This window comes from Miniopterus natalensis, chromosome 5 (assembly GCF_054644295.1).
Source record: "Miniopterus natalensis isolate mMinNat1 chromosome 5, mMinNat1.hap1, whole genome shotgun sequence".
Lineage (NCBI taxonomy): Eukaryota > Metazoa > Chordata > Mammalia > Chiroptera > Miniopteridae > Miniopterus > Miniopterus natalensis.
The window spans coordinates 18,446,976-18,466,470 of NC_142085.1; the positions used below are offsets into that span (position 1 = coordinate 18,446,976).

General features: G+C 41.8%; 1 protein-coding gene across 1 annotated transcript in view; it reads right to left on the reverse strand.

The window, feature by feature from the left end:
- CYP39A1 (cytochrome P450 family 39 subfamily A member 1) overlaps positions 1–19,495 on the reverse strand; it is a 72,772-nt gene that overhangs the window by 10,540 nt on the left and 42,737 nt on the right. Inside the window, exons 8-10 of the mRNA XM_087817433.1 lie at positions 18,822–18,955; positions 9,864–9,959; positions 8,915–9,003 (exon numbers count right to left, since the gene is read on the reverse strand). Of these exons, the coding sequence (XP_087673559.1) occupies positions 8,915–9,003; positions 9,864–9,959; positions 18,822–18,955 (319 nt within the window). The remainder of the gene's footprint in view (positions 1–8,914; positions 9,004–9,863; positions 9,960–18,821; positions 18,956–19,495) is intronic.

A 19,495-nucleotide genomic window follows, 5' to 3' on the forward strand; every position in this document is an offset into this window, starting at 1 on the left:
TTTCAGATATCAGCAGAAGCAGCAGTGACTCCCCAATAGTCAATGTTGACCTAGAATCACTAGAAAAATACTGCACATTTATGAATTATAAAAGTTTTATAGGTTCCACTTTACTCAGACAAACCCTGCTTTCTTATAACTGCTTCTAGCCCTTCTCTGACGTTAGCTTGCATGGACCAGTGCACTTCCCTGAGCCCCCTGGGGTAAAGGCAGTGCACAAACAAGACACTAAGCAGTGTGGCGAGTGGGGTGGGGCTGTTCCAGTGAAGAAGGCACTCTAGCCCTGGCCCGAGTGGCTCAGCTGGTTAGGGCGTGGTCCTGTGCACCGAAGTGTTGTGGGTTTGATCACCAGTCTAGGGCACGTACAGGAGGCAACCAATCCCTGTTTCTCTCTCATATCAATGTTTCTCCCTTCCTTCCTCTCCCCTCCTCTCTCTCTAGAATCAATGAAACATAAGAGGCCCTCAATAAGTGTTTCCTCTGTCATGCAAATGAGTAATGTAGACAAGACCAATGTTCACAAGCTGTTTACCAGTACAAATTTGAATGTTTTAGAAATACTATGTGTATTTTGATTAGAAAAAATTAGAAATATTGTTTATCAACTCATTAAAATAGTTGCCACTAGAATCTGTAAGAAAGCATTTCCTTAACTATAGGTCCTGCGATGTTCTTAAAAATCAGAAAACTGCATTTCCCGTGAGTAAAACTATAATTCAGGCTCTTGAAGAATTCATAGTGTGCTTTAGTTAGCCTTTAATATTTTTTTCTTTTATTTTTAATGTTAGTTTAGTTATTAAATTAGTATTAAGTATGAAAATAGTATTAATATTAATATTACATTCTAGACATTTTTATATTTTAAAGGAAAAGTAAGGTGAATGAATAAGACGGATAACAAAATAGCACGTGCTAAAACTCTTATTCTCCCCCAATCTAAATATTTGGAAATTCTTGCAGAATTACCTCAGTTATCCACTAAATGAAGTTCACTGTTCTGCAATGGCAAAAAAAAACCTACTTGTGTTTTCAAGCTTGACCATGTTACTGAACTTTGTTCAATGTCTAAAATATGAGACTAACACATATGTACCTGTGATGTTAAAAGTTTTTTACATCAAAGAAAATGGGCTTCCTAAATGTGTATTTTTACAGAAGCTCTTCAGAAACAAGCTGAGCTATGCTTGTGACGGGAATGTTCTCTTAATACCACTTCTAATGTCAAAACAGTGAAAATAATGAGGCCTATTATTTATAACAGATTTATTTTTTCCACTTACAAGAACAGCATTACTCATCCACAAATAAAGCTCATTAAAATATAAACATGTTGAAAATTCCTTAAATAATTAGTACTTGCAAATTTCCCCCATTTGTAGATAACTGTTTAAGGACCACGCTCAGGCACTGAGAACACAAAGTGTGACAAAACACAGACTCTGGCCTCACACAGCTAGTACCGTACACGGGGAGATGGGAAACGTAAGGAGCTAAGATAAGGGCGGGGAAACAAAAGGCCCATTTGGAGTCTGGAGAGAGTGAGCCAACTTGGAGTAATCAATGTTGACTTTACGTGGAGGTGAAACTTGAGCTAGACCTTGAGGGAAGGACAGGCTTTAAATAAGTAGACATGTTGAGTGAGAGCATTCCTGACCCAGCAGATAGCATGAGCAAGGGGAGGGATGGACACTGTGGTTAGCGGACAGAGAGTGGACCCTCTGGGGAGGGCTTTCCCAGGGGTTCAGAAAGGTACAACTGGTGTCACACTTTGGAGAACCAGAACTCTAGGCTAATGAGTTCGGCCTGAAGGCAGAGGCCCGAGAGTCTTAACAAGAGAATGACAATCAGAGATGACTTTTTAAGGAAAACGAAATATGTAGTGTGTATGTAGTGAGTAAGATGGACTGAAAGGAGAGATAGCAGAGCCAGGAGGAGGCTTCTGACACCACCTGATGCCACAGCACAAGACCTGGTTTAATAGGTAGAAATGGAATGGAAAGCCAAAAGGGGGCACGAGTACAGAGTGTCTCTAAAAGCCCAGGTGTCTAGCACCGTGGTCCCCTGAAAAGGAACAGAGCCGACGACGGGATCGGGGGAGATGAATGATTTCAGTTTTCGATGTCTTGATCGTGAGGCTGAATCCCTCTCTTGAAGTCATCGAGGGCAATGCCAGCATCGGCTGGAAAACGGCCACTGTTGCCAGGAACAAGGGCTCTGAAGTGTATTCCTAGTTGCTACCAGCTGCAGCTTATGAAAATAGAACGATCCGGCCCTGGAATTCGGAGAAGGCAGCATGCAGGCATACTTTCCCAGGCATCCTCCAGCAGCAGGGCTAGTCGAGTTAAAGGGGAAGCGCTTTTCCCACAATCCCATCCCCCTGAGGCATTTTCTTAGGAAAATATAATCAATTTGGTGGAAAAAGAATCTAGACCAGCGGTTCTCAAACTTTAGCACGTATCAGAATCACACGGAGGGGGCTCGTTAAAACACACGGCCCTGGGCCCCACTCTCAAAGTTTCTGACTCAGTAGGTCTGGGGAAGGGCCCGGGAATTTGTGTTTTAGACAAGCTTCCAGGTAATGTCACTACTGGTGGTCTAGAGGGGGTGGGGAGGAAGGTCATACTTCAAGAATCACTGACCTAGAGGACCTTGGCAAAGAGAAAGGAGAAAAAATATGTCAAAAGCTAATAGTTTATCAGACCTTTTAGCTTTAGCACACAAAATTAAAATTACAAAGAATAGCTCAGCTGTACCCGAAACACTATGGCTAGGGTTCCAGGCTTCTGGCTGGGAGTGATGGTGCGGGTATAATCTGGTAGGCATAACCTGATGCTCACATAAATAAGGGGGAAACAAGGGAATAACATGGGAAGAGAGGGTGGGATAAGCACATGAAAAAGATGAGAGAATGGGAAACGGGGAGAGGGGGTGAGAAGGCAGGTGAGCGGGCGCCCTGATGGGAGACCCTGTTTCCTGTTTCGCTGGGAAGGTGGGCATGGACTCCCAGGGGCAGGGCACTCTCTGAGGTCACTGTTTCTCAGAGTAGCAGCCGGGGTTGTTCCAACGGCGGTGCTACAGCTACTGCTCCTGGAAGTAAGGCTCTCATGTGTATGAGCTATGGAGAGAAACGTGGGTACTTCTTTTTAAGAAAAAAAAGGTAAGGGCAAAGGAACAGTATTGACTTAAGACCAAGTACTCACTGGAGAGAAATGATCTCCTAATACATTTTAAGTTTCAGACCTTCCAGGAAAAATTTAAGAACTGGCATTTACTTTTGTTTTGTGCTATACCCAATGTAAACGAAACTCAGCCCTTTTACAAAGCACAAGGTATTCAGACAGCTATTAACGGATGTGGATAGTAGATGGTAATATATTATTTCATGGAGTTCAACACATTTTCAAAGAAAATTCTTTCTTTAAAGGAAATTATATTACTTTGGATCCTTTGGTTGCAAGTGACAGAAAAAAAACACATGAGACTGGTTTCTACACCGAAGGGAATACTTGCTTTATGTATCTGAAAATCCTGGAGCTGGGGGTGGCCTCCGGTAGAGATCACTTGGCCATGTTCCCAGGAAGCCAGGTCGCCTCTGCTGCTCTGCTCTGTGGTACCAGCTTCATCCTAACATTGTCTACTTCTGTAGTCTCAAATAGCTGCCAACAGTTTCTAGGATCAAGTCCTTCCTTATTCACATCCTATAGGACACGGTTGGTTATTTGTGACCCAGAAGTCCCAACAGAAACCTTAGTAGTTAATTGTGCTGCTTAAAACAAATGCCAACACCTAAACAGATCGTTATGGGAAGGGAGGGAGGGGTTGGGGATGGGATGTGAGGATTGGCTTAGGGAACAGTGCTCCGCCGGGGCAGGGCAGGGGTGTGTGTGTGTGTGTGTGTGTGTGTGTGTGTGTGTAATCAGCACTATGGGCATGTTGTGTTGGGATCTGGTACAGTTTTCATTCCAAGAATAGTCACTGAGTCTGATGAGGGGAGAAAGCCTATCATAAAAGAGGGCAGGGGTTGGGGAGACACTAGCCCAAAGTCTCCCTTCTTTCTGGCCATAGAGAAATCCTGCCCAGGTAGTCTGTGCACCACAGAGGGGCTGGAGATCTATTTTGTAAGTTAAAAGAAAAGAGTCCTTTCTGAAATTCTGCTCTGAAATCGGCATGTTTTCATGCCGGAAGTCACATGTTTTCAATCGGAAGTCACAGTTTCTATTTTAGCACTTAGGCCTATCAGTGTATCAGAAGTCACTCTTGAATTGCTTCTTTTGTTCTTGGCAGACTTAAATCTCAGCCTCATAATGAACTGTCAACGTGAAATGGCCGAGAAAATAACAACTACAATTCTGCCGGTGGTTTCTGCGCTCCTTCGAGTGAGTCCCTGCTCCTCAGTAAAGCAGAATGGAGGGAGAAGCGTGGCTACAGATTAATAAAGGCCTCTGCAGCCCGGCTCAGAGCCCTGGTATCGATCGGATCTCCCCTGCCCACCCTCATCCTAACCCTTCTATACACCCCCAGGACATGTGCACACCATGCTGAAAACATTAGGTAACAACCACATAAGTAAATACAGTTCTCTATAAGTAAACGCAGTTCTATTTAACAACTGGAGTTGAGGGGATGCATTTGTTTATGCAACAAATTCCTCAGAATATGAGGTGGGCAAAAGTGGTTTTACAGTTGTGAGTACTCAAAACGCAGTTTATTCTGGTATTCTTTATTAATTAGCGTGTTATTTATTTGTACTACAACTGTAAATCTACCTCTGTCCACCCCGTATGCTGAATTTGCTACATCCCCTCAAAAGCGATCAGCTGTTCCTAAGTATAAAAGGAAGAGCCCCTTAGAGTATTTCTCAAAGACAAGGTTGTACAATGATATTTCATTAAGGCACAATTATTAAAATGACATTATCTTTAAAATAAACATAAAAACTGTGCTCGGAGCCTCACAAACCCCAAATAGATAGGTGCCTTGCTACATTACCATCCAGTCCATTACATTCCTATGAGCATTTCCCCTTTGTCTCCCCTCAAAGTCTGACACCCCTGCCTGTCGGAAAGGTTCCCACCTAGGGCGTTGAGCCCCTTCTAATGCCCCTTCCTCTGAGCTCCTATGGCAATTATGAGGTACGTGACTCAGCAGGCGTTTCTGCTGTTAAGCAGGCTTGTTTCTGTGTTGCTATGTCTCACCTCCCCAGCTACATTATAAGGAATTCAAGAACGTTAGGTCTTTGAATCTCTCTGGGGTTTAATAGTGACTTTAGTTAGACCGTAAGTTCCTTGAGGGACGGGACTTTCACCCTTTATTTTGTTTTCCAAGATAACTCCTAGAGCCCTACCCTAAATACAGCACACATACAGAAAATATTTGAGTGAAACAATAATCATACTAATACTAGGTGCTCAAGAGTTATTCGTTAGTTTGAATGCTACTACAACCAATCTACTATCAGCTGGATCTACGTTTGGATTAATTTTCCAATAGCTGTGTGATTTTCATTAGCAATTCAAGACAAGCCCATGACTTTGTGGCCTAGGACACATGTGGGAGCCACACACACACACAGAGGTGGAAGTCACAGTTTCTATTCCCAAGCAGTCCATGCTTCATTTCCCTTTCTCAAGCACCGCAGCCTTACTCTCATATAACCCTCTTCTTACCCACGGGTGCCTTCGTACGCACGTTAATCTTGCCAACGCTCAGGGTGACTGTTTACGCTGGAATGGGACCCCTATCAGTTAGTGCGATGATACAGCCACCCGGGCATCCTGTTGCAGGAGTGAGAACCAAGGAAAATCGAGGCTGCTGGCGCTGGTGTAGATTCCAGGGCTTGGGTCTAGCAGGCACACCCCTTTCTGCTAAGATCATCAACCGTCAGAGACACCCACACACCACTAAAAACCCCGTCCTATTTCTCCATTTAGATTCACAGTTGAGGAGGAGAATCTCCAGTGCAGTGCGACGCTTCGTTTTGTCTGCTACCCTCGCTGAAGCAGCCTGCGAGTTCCTGCCGCTTTCCCCTGTTTTCCTGCAAACCACCCTCCTACTCCAGCAGTGGAATTAGGAAGAGTTCCCCTGCGGTGTGTACCCGGGAGCTTCCCAGCTCCGGGAAATGCCTAGCAAGGGGGGCTTCCTCCAAACGTATTTCAGAGCTCCCACCCTTCGCGGGAGGAACTACAGTCCTTTCCGAGGTTTAGCGAGCCGCTGCTGGCAGCACTGAGTGCTCGTTGAGTAATTTCAGCAAAACTTCTGTGCTCACTTGTGCGAGGGGCTCTCATGCTGCCTCAGTGGCCTAAACTCCAAGGGGTGACCGCTGGAAGGCCACAAGACTCTGTTCGTGACGAACTTTGATCTCCAGAGACTTTATAGGCAACTTTCTCTGACTCATTGAGTATTTTGTACATGAGAAAATAAATTGGCTCCTGGTACACAAACTAAGGATGGGCGCAATTTTCTGAGGATTATACTCAAGGTTTGTGGGATTAAATTTCTAGCGCAGCCCTGGCCGGTTTGGCTAAATTGGTTGAGTGGGGTCCCATGCACCAAAAGGTCACACCAGTCAGGGCACATGTCCAGATTGCAGGTTCGATCCCTGGTCAGGGTGTAGGTGGGAGGCAACCGATCGATTTCTCTCTCTCACATGGATGTCTCTCTCGCTCTCTCCCTCCCTCCTTCCCTCTCTCTCTAAAATCAATAAATACATATTTTTTATAAAGTTCTAGTGCAAAAATTTCTACAGTTTTTGTATAAATAAGATACTATTGATTGACCTGAAATGTCATGGTTCTCTCTATTGTATCCATTACTCTCGAACCCAAGCAAATGTCTATCAGCCTCAAAGATATTATAGTAAAGTCCTAACAGCTCCTCCTACAAACAGTAGTCATCAGTTGACCAGTGGCCTATACTACATGCTTTATTGCCAAGCATTTCAGACCTTAGTTAAAAATATTTCTTGGTCCAGTTTCAAAGATGGTTCTGATAAACTCTTTAGTTGCAATTGGAAATATATATAAAAGGAACCTAAAAAAAGTAATATCTACTCTTTTTAGAAGAGCTACTCTTACAAAATTGATAGTTAATAGGTGACAAAAACAACAAATGTGCTCTTAGCTTAAGAACCACTAATCAAGTAAAAATAATACAAGAAGCACATATTTTGGGTTTCTGCTATTACTGTTGTTTTTATTTGTTACACTCTGTCTCTAAAGTATTAGACACTCAATTTTCAAGTGTTCACACCTTGGAAACTTTCTAGTGGATATGTCAGCATGCTTTCAGTTCTATACGATAAAAACTTCAACTAGAACTGCCTTGAAAATCATGAATGTTTATTGTATGTAATAAACATATATACTATATTATTTATAAAGATGAAAAACATTTGTTGTCTAGCATGACAGGAAGTCGATAAGCTCTTCAAAACGCATGATTCAGTGACACAGTGAAATCACAGGACCAGCTTTTGTCCGTGTCTGTGTCCTGCAGCACCGTGAGCTTGCTCCGCTGGAATCTGCTGCTAGGAAACTGGGCTGCAGCTCCCGTGCTCACGCCTGACGGAAAGGCACCAAGGGGGCCTCTCTTGTCACCGTGGAAGAAAAATCTCTCCTTTCAGTCTCGTTGGTCGGTTCAGGTCAACTACCTACACCAAACAGCGTCTCCAGGGAAACACTTGGCAACAATCTGCTTACCCTTAGGCTCCTGGAATAACTTCCATTTTTATTGATTTTAGAGAGGTAGAGAGAGAGAGGGAAACATGGATTTGTTGTTCCACATATTTATGGGTTCATTCATTGATTCTTGTATGTGCCCTGACCCAGGGATCGCAGCCGTAAACTTGGAGTATTGAGACGATGCTCTAACCAACTGACCTACCCAACCAGGGCTAGAACAACTCCAAAAATGGAAGCTAGAATGCTGATGGCTGGCTAAGACTGACTAAAACCTTTCTGGGGAGGTGTGTATCGCTAAAAGCACATCGACACTGTCAAACATGAGCAGCAGAACGGACGCTGTGAGCAAGTCATAACTGCAAACATGCACTGATATTACTATTCAAACAAGACAGACAACTGACTTCTTAAATCAAGGGGCTACAACTTTGCCGTATAAGATTTGTAAAGGATCTGTACATCCGCTGAGTGAGATTTTGTTACAGACAGGTAACAATAATTCTCTAACAGAATCAGCACCAGTGGAGAAATGGGACTTGCTTGGAGCCGAGTGCTAGGTTTATGAGGTCAGGGACCACGTCACCTTCCTCACTGCTCTGTCCCCGAGGCTTTGCAGGGGGCCTGGCACAGGTGAGACGTTTCCAAAAAGTTTCTGCTTGAATAAAGAAGCATTAACTATCTTTCATTAAATGACGAACACTTGCCTCACAACAGGGCATCACGCTGAAAAGAGGTCCTGGGTGCCGGATTAATTTAACTACAAATGGTACCAAAAACGTTTTGATAGAACCAAACCAGCCCAATAAACAAAAGCCGCTTAGTAAGCTGCTGCGATGCTCCACGCTAAAGACATTCTGGAACCCCAACAAATGTGCATGAGGAGGCTGTACTTAAAAAAGTATTATACCTCTATCTTTATCTTTTAAAAAGGTAAAACTAAAGCGACTCTGAATTACCCTTCAGCGAGAGCTGGGCATTTGAAACATAGGCCCTGCTTGCACCTGGCAGCTGGAACCGTGATATTCTGTCCTCGTGAGGCCTCCCATCAGAAGCCACTTCAGACATCCTCACAAAGACACCGCGCAATACGACCGGCCAACCAAACAAAATGCGCTCCCCTGGCTTTCCCTGCAGCTTGATCATAAAGAAAAGAAAGACGAAGCCAGAGCTCCCCTGCTCGGAGCCCCCATCTTTGTGCAGACTCCGGATAGACGTGGCCCAGCTGTCTCACTGACCTCCCGGGACACTGGTACTTCCCGCTTCCAAAGGCCACGAAGCCGTCCAAGAAAGCGTGCTTCTCTAAATTCGCCTCTTTCCAACGTTCCTGTGGGAAGAAAACATTTTTTTTTTTCTTCTTCCAAATCAGCCTTATATAAATAAGCTTAACTTTATTTCTCTAGGCTAAAAATGATCTTGTACAGCTAATCCTTGCATATAAAGTTGCAGGGCTGTTGGTCATTTTTTCCAACCTGTTATTAATATCAGCCATGATTATGTTTGGGGAACATAACTAATAAATAAAAAGATTTGAAACGAATTCTGTTGCGTGGCAAATGTAGATGACAATGTAAATCAACCACAGAAATGACCCCAGAAGAAAGGATATTTACAATAAGGCCTCAGCCTCCATCATGAAGCGCCTTGGTGATAAATTTAGTAATAAGACGCTGACAGCCCTGGAGAGGGGAGCCTGGGGCGCAGAATGAATACATCCGGATGCCGTTTCTGACAGTTTTCCCTCAAGGCAGGGAACAGACCAAATGGCCTCTCAGGATTCTGTTCAGCCCTGTATCTCCCCAGTTCTAAGAAACAGAGGAACACAGTTTTTAATTTGCCTCATTTTTATTTTTTGTGCTCCTTGGAAACCAATAAGGGGAACAATTGCCTGAAGAGCATAAACTAAGTCTTCTATCAAAACCAGGCGTGTTTATTTCCACACGCCCTGCTGGTTTCAGATGAGAATTTATTTCAAAGCTGCTGAGGCTTATTCTGGAGACTTCCCTATCTGATTTGTTATACACGCTGTGCCATCCGTATTGCAAATCTAATCCGTATTTTGTAGCCTTCGTCACAAGAGAAATATGCTGCTTAACGACACAGTCCTAGTTAATTCATGAATTCATACTCCTGGTATGAAAAGAAATTAAAATCAAAGGACCGTGTATATTGAAAGACGTAACTTACAGGTTTGAATAATTCCGGTTCAGGAAAATACTTTGGGTTTCTATGGAGCCAAAACGGAGACAACATCAGCAAGTCGCCGGAAGGAACAGTGAAATTCTACGGTAGAAAAATTGGGTCCAAGTCATTTTTTTTTGAAGTCTGCTTTAAAGATAGTTTGGGTCGTTAACAATAAGGCTACAACTATACTGTGGAGAAGGCATATGCATTTTATCATCAGTGGTGAGAACTTCTCTTTCTTGGGTGGAGAGTTCTGCTTTCCAACTTAGGCAGTGATTGACTTCTAACTCTGACAGTCAGTTATAGGTACATATATATTTAGTTACAAAGGGGTAAAATATTAGGAAAATGTGAAAACTTCAGAAACTAGTATAGGTCCACTCTCATGCAGTGTTTGATGTTCAACACTGAGGTGTGCAGCAAGTGTCCGAGAAAAATCTCACTCTGAGGCAGGACACTGGTCTCAGCACTGAGGACAGGGTCAGCAGGTGTCCCGCCCCTGGGGACGCTCATGAGAGCGTCGGGGCAGGCTCAGTGGATTCTTTGTTTGTTTGTTTTTTCACTCTAGCAGCAGCTGTTGGGGCAGAAGAAATATGAAGACAACTGGTTAGGAAGGAGCAAGGGCGAGGCAAGTGTTGTGCGTTTATTTGGTTGGTTTTGTGTTGGCGGCTGCGGTAGTTATGGGGCCTCAGCAGTGTGATTCCTCAGATAGGAGAGCCTGCGTGGTCCTTCTCTGCTCATGTTAAATAAACTAAACCAAGAATTAAAACCACGTCACAAAGTCACCTTTACATCACCATGCTCAGAGCTCTCCCAGAGTGTGTGATCACCACCACTCAGCCACCAACTTGACTGAGCGAGGCCATTTTATTAGCAACTCCCCTTGCCAAACACAAGAAGCCACGTCTATCCAACCCGACATAATTTTCAAGTGTCCTCAAGGTACTTGCAAATCACAAAGGTCATGAGTCTAGAATTAGCACCTTACAATCAAAAACGTGTCTTCTTACGGCAGCAGGGAGCGGGGCACGGGGAGGGGTCGTCGCTTTTTCACCCAGGAGAGCCCCTGTTGGCTTCCGTGGGAGGTGACTATTGCTTGAGTTTGGTCATTTCAGTGCCAGGACAGCTGGAGAGTCAGAGGCTTGCTGGTGCCCTCTTAACAATTTTTAAAGTTGAAAGAGGCCTGCGAGATCCCAATCCTGTGTGTTCCTTCTGGGACCGAGGCTGGGACCGAGGCTAGAGAGGTCACGGCTGATCCTGAAATCACTGCGGCCAGGGCTGCAGGCAGCCTGTCCTTCCCTTCCCCACCCCGTCACCCTCTTTCGTGCCAGCAGACCTATGATTATGACTGGGAGGCTGCTGGCTGCTGCGGCCACAGAGCAGCTAGCAGAGGAAGGCTTCAAAGGCGGCCCCGATAACACCATGATCCGCAACAGGAGGACCCCAGAAAGGCATGCTTGTTGCAGCAGCAAACGCCAGGCTGGCAAACGGCGTAAGGGGATGTGAGAGCCGGTTGTATCAAAGGGGCCCTCTGAGCAAACACACATCAGCACGTCCAGACCAAACAGGCCCTGTCGTCGTTCACAAGACAGGTGAAGAGGGAGACCAAAGAGTCAGGACTGGAACACAGGCCGCTAGCAAAGAGAAGTCACGACTTGTTGCAATGACTGCATCTCTCGGGTGGACAGAACTGACCCCGGCCAGCCCGCCCCATGGAGATACCGAGAGGCCGAGTGAGCCGCATGCGCTGGGCTGGAGATGGGGCTTCTCGAAGGGGGAAGAAAAGGAAGGGCTCTCTGCTGCACCTCGAGAGGAATTCTGAGCGCAAAAGTGGGTGCAAGGAATGCAGGGTCTTCAAAGAGAAAGGAGGAGTCTAATGAAGGCAAAGTCTCCATAGGAGAAGGTCTGGAGCCACATGGATCTCCTCCTAGCTCTGGGCCAGGAGCTTGGTTGCTCTTAGTGGCATTAAAAAAAAAAACAACTTTAAAAGTTAAAGACTTCCTTTCTTTATATTGTAGTGTCATTGTGAATAATTTCCTCTCCAATAGCTGTTTAATCTTTCATTGGGGAGGTTAACCCATAATTAATCTGCTCACTCTCTACTGTTTTTTCTATTATAAATGCCATCACTGGAGTCTGCTTCCTCAAAGCATTTTTCATATAAAATAGTTTAACACCGATGTTCAGAAGACACAGGACATGGATATTTTTAAGGTTACTAATACACATTGCTTAACTGCTTCCTCAAATTTTGTAGAAAAATGTTTCTAACTACAACATGAGCGTGTCAGTTTTATTGCCCTCTTATCTGCTAACCTGACATTTTTAATAGGCTATTTTTGATTGCCACTTAAAATGTTATGTCTTTGTTGAGCATTTCCATGTTATTTTCTTCTATAAACTTCTGTGCTCATGTCCTATCCACATTATCTATGTAACCTTGGTGCTTTACTTATTGATCTGTGAATTCCTTAAACACTGAAATTATTTCCCCTTGTGTTACACACATATTGACATTTATTCTTAATTTTTGGTTTACATTTAATTTGGGTTATCCTTGATAAAATAAGACATGTTAATTTATGATATGGTACATTCAAATCTGTTCATCTGCTTTGTGGTTTCACTGATTAACCCTAAACTTTGGTGGCCCTCTTCTCTCTGCAATAGTGGGTTTCAAAGGTGGTTTAGAGATTTCTAGGAGTCCCAAAGACCTTTTCACAGGGTCTGCCAGGTCAGGCATCACTCCTGAGTAAAACACTCATTCAAAGTATAGGATACACCAACGGATTTTAATATAACTTACTACAAAAATGCACTGACATATTTTCAGATTGCAACAAACTTTTAAGAAAGTGCCACTGTTGAATTTTAATGTAGTATCAAAGAGTAGCCACAAATATCTGAAAAGGCTACTAAAAAAACACTATTTTTTTGGCTACATGTCAATGTGAGGCTTAATTTTCTTCATTTCCATCAATAAAAACAATATATCACAATAGACTGACTACAGATACATACATAGGAATTCAGATATCTTCTATTAGAAGGGTATTAGATTTGCAAACATTTTAAAATGATACTATTTTTTTTATTACTTTTTTGTTTTGGAAAATATGTTTCTTAAAATCATGCTATTATTTAACGTGTAATAGGTTTCTTGTTCTTTTTAAATGAATTACTAAGTAAATACTTGAACAATTTCTCAGCTTTGGTTGCTAATACAGTAAATTATAAACAGATATCACTCACACGGACAAAAACTCTTTGGGATCTTCAATAATTTTGAAAAGTATAAAGGGAGCCTGAGACCAAAAGTTTGAGAACCACTATGTTTAAAAAAAGTACCCGCTTTAAGCGAGCCATCCCAATCCACATATTAATCTCTTCCCTCTTCGTTAATTTATAGTGATTTGCTTATTCTGGTAAATTCTTAGGTACAAGGGCTTTTGTTTCTTTGTTACCTATTCAGTCTGTTCTATTGACCTGAACACCTGGTCTGACGCCAGCATCATGCCATTTTCATTGTTGCAGTTTTATAAACATGTTTTAATACCTCGAGAAGATAATTAATGCTCCTTAACGACTCATATTCTCCAACACTTCCTTGTGTATTCTTTGCTTCGTGTTCTTGCAGATCAGCTTTGTACTAAAAATATGAAACCCTGAAGAGAGAGTACACGTAGGCGTTTCAGAGTTTGCAAAAGGTGGAATAAAGACCAGGAAGAAGTGGAGTAAACCCAAGAAAGCGGATAGCGTTTCTTCGTTTTCATTTATTCAAAAAAACAGAGAAAAGACCACAGGAGCAAAAATAAACAGTGATACCCTGTTCGGACTAGTCTAGGGAAGGCCGGTGGGGCAGTGCTTCTGGCATTCAGAGCAGGAAGCCCTGACCAGCTGTCCAACAGGAGAGACGATGTGAAGGAGCCTCTGCCACTAGCGACACAGATGGTCCCCTATGAAACGTTTTCTATAATCCAAATCCCTAGGAACATGTTAATATAGTCAGTGAAGACACTCCACCTAAATATACTTGGAAACTACTTTAATAAAGCTTAAAGTGGCCAAGGTGTATGAATTTATACTCGGAAAATAATTACTGCCGTACACAGAGATTTCGCTATAAGGACGTTCATCTTTGCACGGTTTATAACAGTGAAAAAACGAAAGCCATATACATAATCAAGAACAGGGGATCGACTTAAAAATTTATACTCTCTCCATATATTAGATTATTATGCTGCAATTCCCATAGCCTAGATGTCCTTTATTGATATAGAACATTATTTGTGATTTATTATTAAGTAAGATAAAAGCAGGTTATAAAAAATTAGCGTAGTATGACCCCAACTGAATTTTTTAAAATGCAAATACTATAGGAATAAAAAAATCTAAAATTATAATGGTACCAAGTGTTCACAGTAATTATCTCTGACTTGTGAAATTTTAAGCAATTTTTCATCTCTTCTCTCAGCTCCTTTCTGTGGTCTCCTCTTTTTATTTTCTAATTACCATGTATTACTTAGGTAATAAAAAGGAAACTGTGCAAGCTATTATTTTTAAAGGTAAAGTCTCATCTCCACAGGGAGAAATTCAGATTAGTATGGGCCTCCTAAGAGGAAAGGCTGCATTTACAAAAGAAACAGTTAATACAGGCAGCACTGCACCTTTTACAAATGTGAAAAAGATATAGTGGGAAATAGTGAAGGGAAGTGCTGGGACATTTTGGGAAGATGCAGCCTGAGCACAGGTCTCTGGGCTGCTCCAGCACTAAGACGTCCACAACCAGCTGCTGGGGCCTGGAAGGAGACTGAATAGATATGAGCCCCACATCTGCTGGGAAGAAAGTGTGAGTGTTAGGAAGTAGACTATTAATTTTTTAAAAAATATATCTTTATTGATTTCAGAGAGAGGAAAGGAGAGGGAGAGAGAGAGAAACATCAATGATGAGAGAGTCATTGATCGGCTGCCTCCTGCACTCCCTGGACTGGGGATCGAGCCCGCAACCTGGCATGTGCCCTGACTGGGAATCGAACCCCGATCCCCTGGATCCTAGGTCGATGCTCAACCGCTGAGCCACGCCAGGCTGGGCAATGGACTATTAATTTTTTAAAAATAATTTCTTGACTCATTTTGGATATCCATTATTTGTAATTTAAATTTTTTTATTGAGGTCCCATAGGTGTTGGACTTATGAAATAGTTCTATTTTGCAAGAGGATTGCATGTAGCGAATCATAAATGTGTTTATACTCTCGGGCCAGTAATCCACCAGTAAAGGATAATCACTAAAAAAAAAAAAAAAAAAATGTACTCTGCACAAAGGTGCAAATAATTACCACATAATAACCATAAAGGAAAGCCATCTAAATTCTCAAGAGCCAGGAAATAATTAAGTATTTAAGCTATTAACTCAATGGACTATGATGTGGCAACTGACATAAATATGAAAACTCTCTGGATGCATGAAGAGTGAAAAATAATGTTAAAAACTTTTTTTAAAATGACACACTATGATGAAAACTAGATTTCTGTACTGATGTCACACAGAGAGAATGTCGGATAGTCGTTACCGTACAGTCATGGGGTTGTAGGACTGTGTAGGCATGAGTGTCCGTGTGTGTGCATGTGTTTTAAGCACGGATGTTTCTTTTGGTAAAGTTGTTGAAATAAGTAAAATTAATTCTGAAAAACTCTGTGATGTTAACAGCCCTGACTGTGCTGGCATGAGGTTAAAAGCTCCCCCAAGAGCTGCTCACTTAAGGATGGAAAAGGGCTTCGGTGGGGGAAGGGATGATGGAATATGGAGTGAGCATAACAGTGCCAATGCTGACGCCTGACCAGCAGACCAGGGAACTGCTGGTCAAGAGACAAGAAATGTTATGCTGAAAAACAAATTCCTTTCTTGCCAGGGCTCTTCTGGTAAAATAAAAATACAGGAAAGGGGGAAATTAACTGAGTCATCTTCAGGGATCCTGAAATGAAAAGTAAAATGAAATACGCACAAAACTAACATCTACCCGGTGGAAAATGCTGCTGGGAGAAGGGAGACAAGGGGGCCCGGGAGACAGGCTTCAGGTGGTTGCACAGCAGGGGCTACAGGAAAAGAAACAGGATGAACCATACAGAACCATAGGCGCAAAGTAGTGTTTACGAGAAGGAAGAAGTACTGGGGTATAAGTATAATTAACCAAATAAAGATAAATGAACAGCGTGAGAATATCGAGAGTCAGGACAGCAGGAGCCAGGAAGGAAACAGTTTCAGGAGCGCATTACCTGGGCTGGAAAGTGGTATATGCCTAAAAGTTTTTGGTTGGTGCCTGGGAAGGAAATCCATTTATGTAACAAATTAAACATTTGTTACTATAGACTTAGGCTGTGATGATCTCAGATACTTAGCTGATGAAACAGCACAGCTCGGTGTCAGGCCCGAGGAGAGGCGCCGAGAGGCCATACACGCGGCAGGCAGGGCGACCGGCTAGAGACGTTCAAGCCACGCAGACCACACTGCAGCTCGCAGGAGAGGAGACACCCGAAGGCAACGGGGAGCAAAAGTGTTTACAGGAATTTAGCTATGTGAGTCCTTATGGTTTTTTTCTTCCTGGTTTGGTCCCGGGTATGGTTAGGAGAGATGAAATGGGAACTTTATTCATTTTTTTAATTGATTTGAGAGAGAGAGGGAAACGGCGATTTGTTGTTCCACCTATTTATGCATTCACTGCTCGCTTCCTGTATGGGCCCTGACTGGGGATCGAACCCGCTACCTGGCCGGAGCCCGAAATGGGAACTTAAAGGAGAGCAATTGCAGGGTAAAAAAAAAATGTGAACGATGAGGCCAGAAAGAGGCCATGGGAAGTAAAGGAAAAAGGTAAGGGGGGAGAGGAGAGAACTATACTGCTGACTTTTTCTTTACTGTCTTTCATAAGGAAATACGTGTGGTAGAAAAGAGGGAAGGGAGGGAGGGAGGAAGAAGGGAAAGGAGAGAAGCAAGGAGGGTGGAGGAGAGAAAGGAAAGGAAGGGATGCGAGAGTTTGAGAGACGGGGGCAGGACAGGCATGAGACACCTTGTGAGAGATTGTCACGGTATAGAAGCCAGACAGAACAGTGCAAAATAAAAAGTGAAGAAAACTGTAGCACGATACCTCTCGTGGACTTAGATGCAAAAATCCTCAACAAAATATTAGCCAAACAAATCTAACAATGTGTAAAAAAAAAAAAAAAAAAAAAGGAAATTGGATGTATTCCAGGTATCTACAGAAATCCCACAGCTAACATTACACTTAACAATGAAAGACTAAATGTTTCCCCATAAAGATCAGGAACGAGGCAAGGATATCTGCCGTCACCACTGTTATTTACCACCGAGCTGGAGTTTAGAGCCAATGCAATAAGGCAGGAAGACGGACAGAGGGGCATACAGGTAGGAAAGGGAGAAATTAAAGTATGATCTACGCAGAAACTCCCAATGAATCTACAAAACACTCCTAGGACCAATAAGTGAGGTTAGCAAAGTTGCAGACACAAGGTCAACACACACACACACACAAAATCAACTGTATTTCCACAAACAAGTGATGTACGACAGAGAAGGAAACCTTTATAACTATACCATTTACAAAAGATTCAAAATAACTGAGATATTTAGGTATAAATCTAACAAAACATGTATAGGATCTGTATGCTTGAAATAAAAATCAAGATACCTAGGCTGGCCGATAAATAATGATTGTGTAATTCAAATAATTCCCTACTAGCCAGAGTATAAACGAGGCTATGATATAAAAAATATAGGAGTGGGAAAGTAGTTTTACAGTTGTTCATAGGGAAAATAACACAATAATTAAATAATAACATAAGAATAAACTCTGTTTCACATACTCACAACTATAAATCTACTTTTGCCCCACCCTGTATAAATATGTATAATATGTGTATATATTTATTTTTATATAGTTATGCATTATAAATATTTATAATATAAATAAAAGTTCAATAAAAATTATAGTAATATTCAGAGTAATAAACACATTGTTCTACTTAATTGCACTAGGTTGTTTGACCATTTCCTCTCAAATCTTTTATACTCTTGGTTTAAAGTCATTAAGAATTTGATTATTTAAAAGCAAAAACTGTTAAAATTCCACTAAAACTAAATGCTGTAACTTATGTAAGTTCAGTTAAATGAACAACATCTCTTCTGAATTTAGTAAGTTGCAACCTTTAGAAAATTTGGATTTTTTTGTCTCTTTTGTGTTCTACTACTACAAAATGTTCTTGGTTTGAATCCAGGCACTCTCAAGCTGTTTGTAAAAAAAAGCTAAGACTGGAGGTCCAACTTAATGTCATCTTGCAGGCTCTAAGTCAAATAATTCTGAAAAAATATTTTGTTCTGCCTGATTGATTCAGCAAATATTGAACTGAAATTCTGCCATGTACACATGGTGCTCTCCAGAATTTTCTGCTACGTTGCCCATAGAAAGGGCCTCTCTCACTCACTCAGAGGCTGATTGCTAATCTCAGTTGCTATTATCCATGACATTCCTTCTATCTGTTCCCATAAGTGTAACCTGTGGCCTGAATCTGTCTTCCAACTGGAACTTCACTCACACATGAATCCCTTAACCTATGGCTGCTCAGCAGACAAGATATTATCTACCTGCTTGATTGAAGTAGAGTTATACTAATTCTGATACAGAATCACATGGCCAAAATGACTATTAAAATACTATATTGTAGCTAAAAGGGGCCAAAATGGTTATTAAAAGATTATGCTATAACTAAAATCTTCACCAATGGGTAAACACCCAAATTAACAAAATGTTGCTGCACAACTCTTATTAGTAACCTATTCCAGGGTCATTTAGTGCTACAGGAACTTAAGGAATTATCTAATAATATATGGGCAAAACATGTACATTTTTTTCCCCTAGAAGGATTATGTTAAAACCAAGCCAAAGCTTACCAAAATTTTAACTGGTTTCAGCACTTTTCTAGTAATGGCACCCGGGGCTCTTAAACGAATCGTTTCCAAAATACACCATTTAATTAGAGGGAGTTTCTTCAAGTCATCCTCAGACACTTTAATCTTATCTTTACCTGTAAAAAGAATTTCAAAAGAAAATGGACTTACAGAGGCCAGGAAATGACTTAGGTAAGCTCATAAATATAGGTTAGATAATACCTCTGACACCTAGTGTTAATATTACTATTAGATACCAAGTTTAGTAATCTATTGCATCTTTTTGTCATTTTCCTCTTACCAAGATAAAATGCATGGCATAAATAAAACTAAGCCACAGTCTTAACATCTATGAAATGACGGAGACAGTCCCTGTCAGAATGGTGTTCAATTTTCACTCATTTCATTCTTTCTTGTCCAGATTCTCATTCCACTTAAGGGGAACAGCAATGAAAGATTGGCATCAAAAGCACAAAGTAAAAGATCTGAGAAGCCACCTGGCCTACTTCTATTTCTTCCTTGCTGATTCATTTCTGTTTTAGCTTTTTTTTTTTTTAATCATACATTTCTGAAGTCCCCCAAAAAATATTAGGAAAGGGGCGATGAGGCACATGCGTTTCATCTGGAATGATGATTTCTCTAAACATAAATGCATCAGATGTTCCCAATATAACATG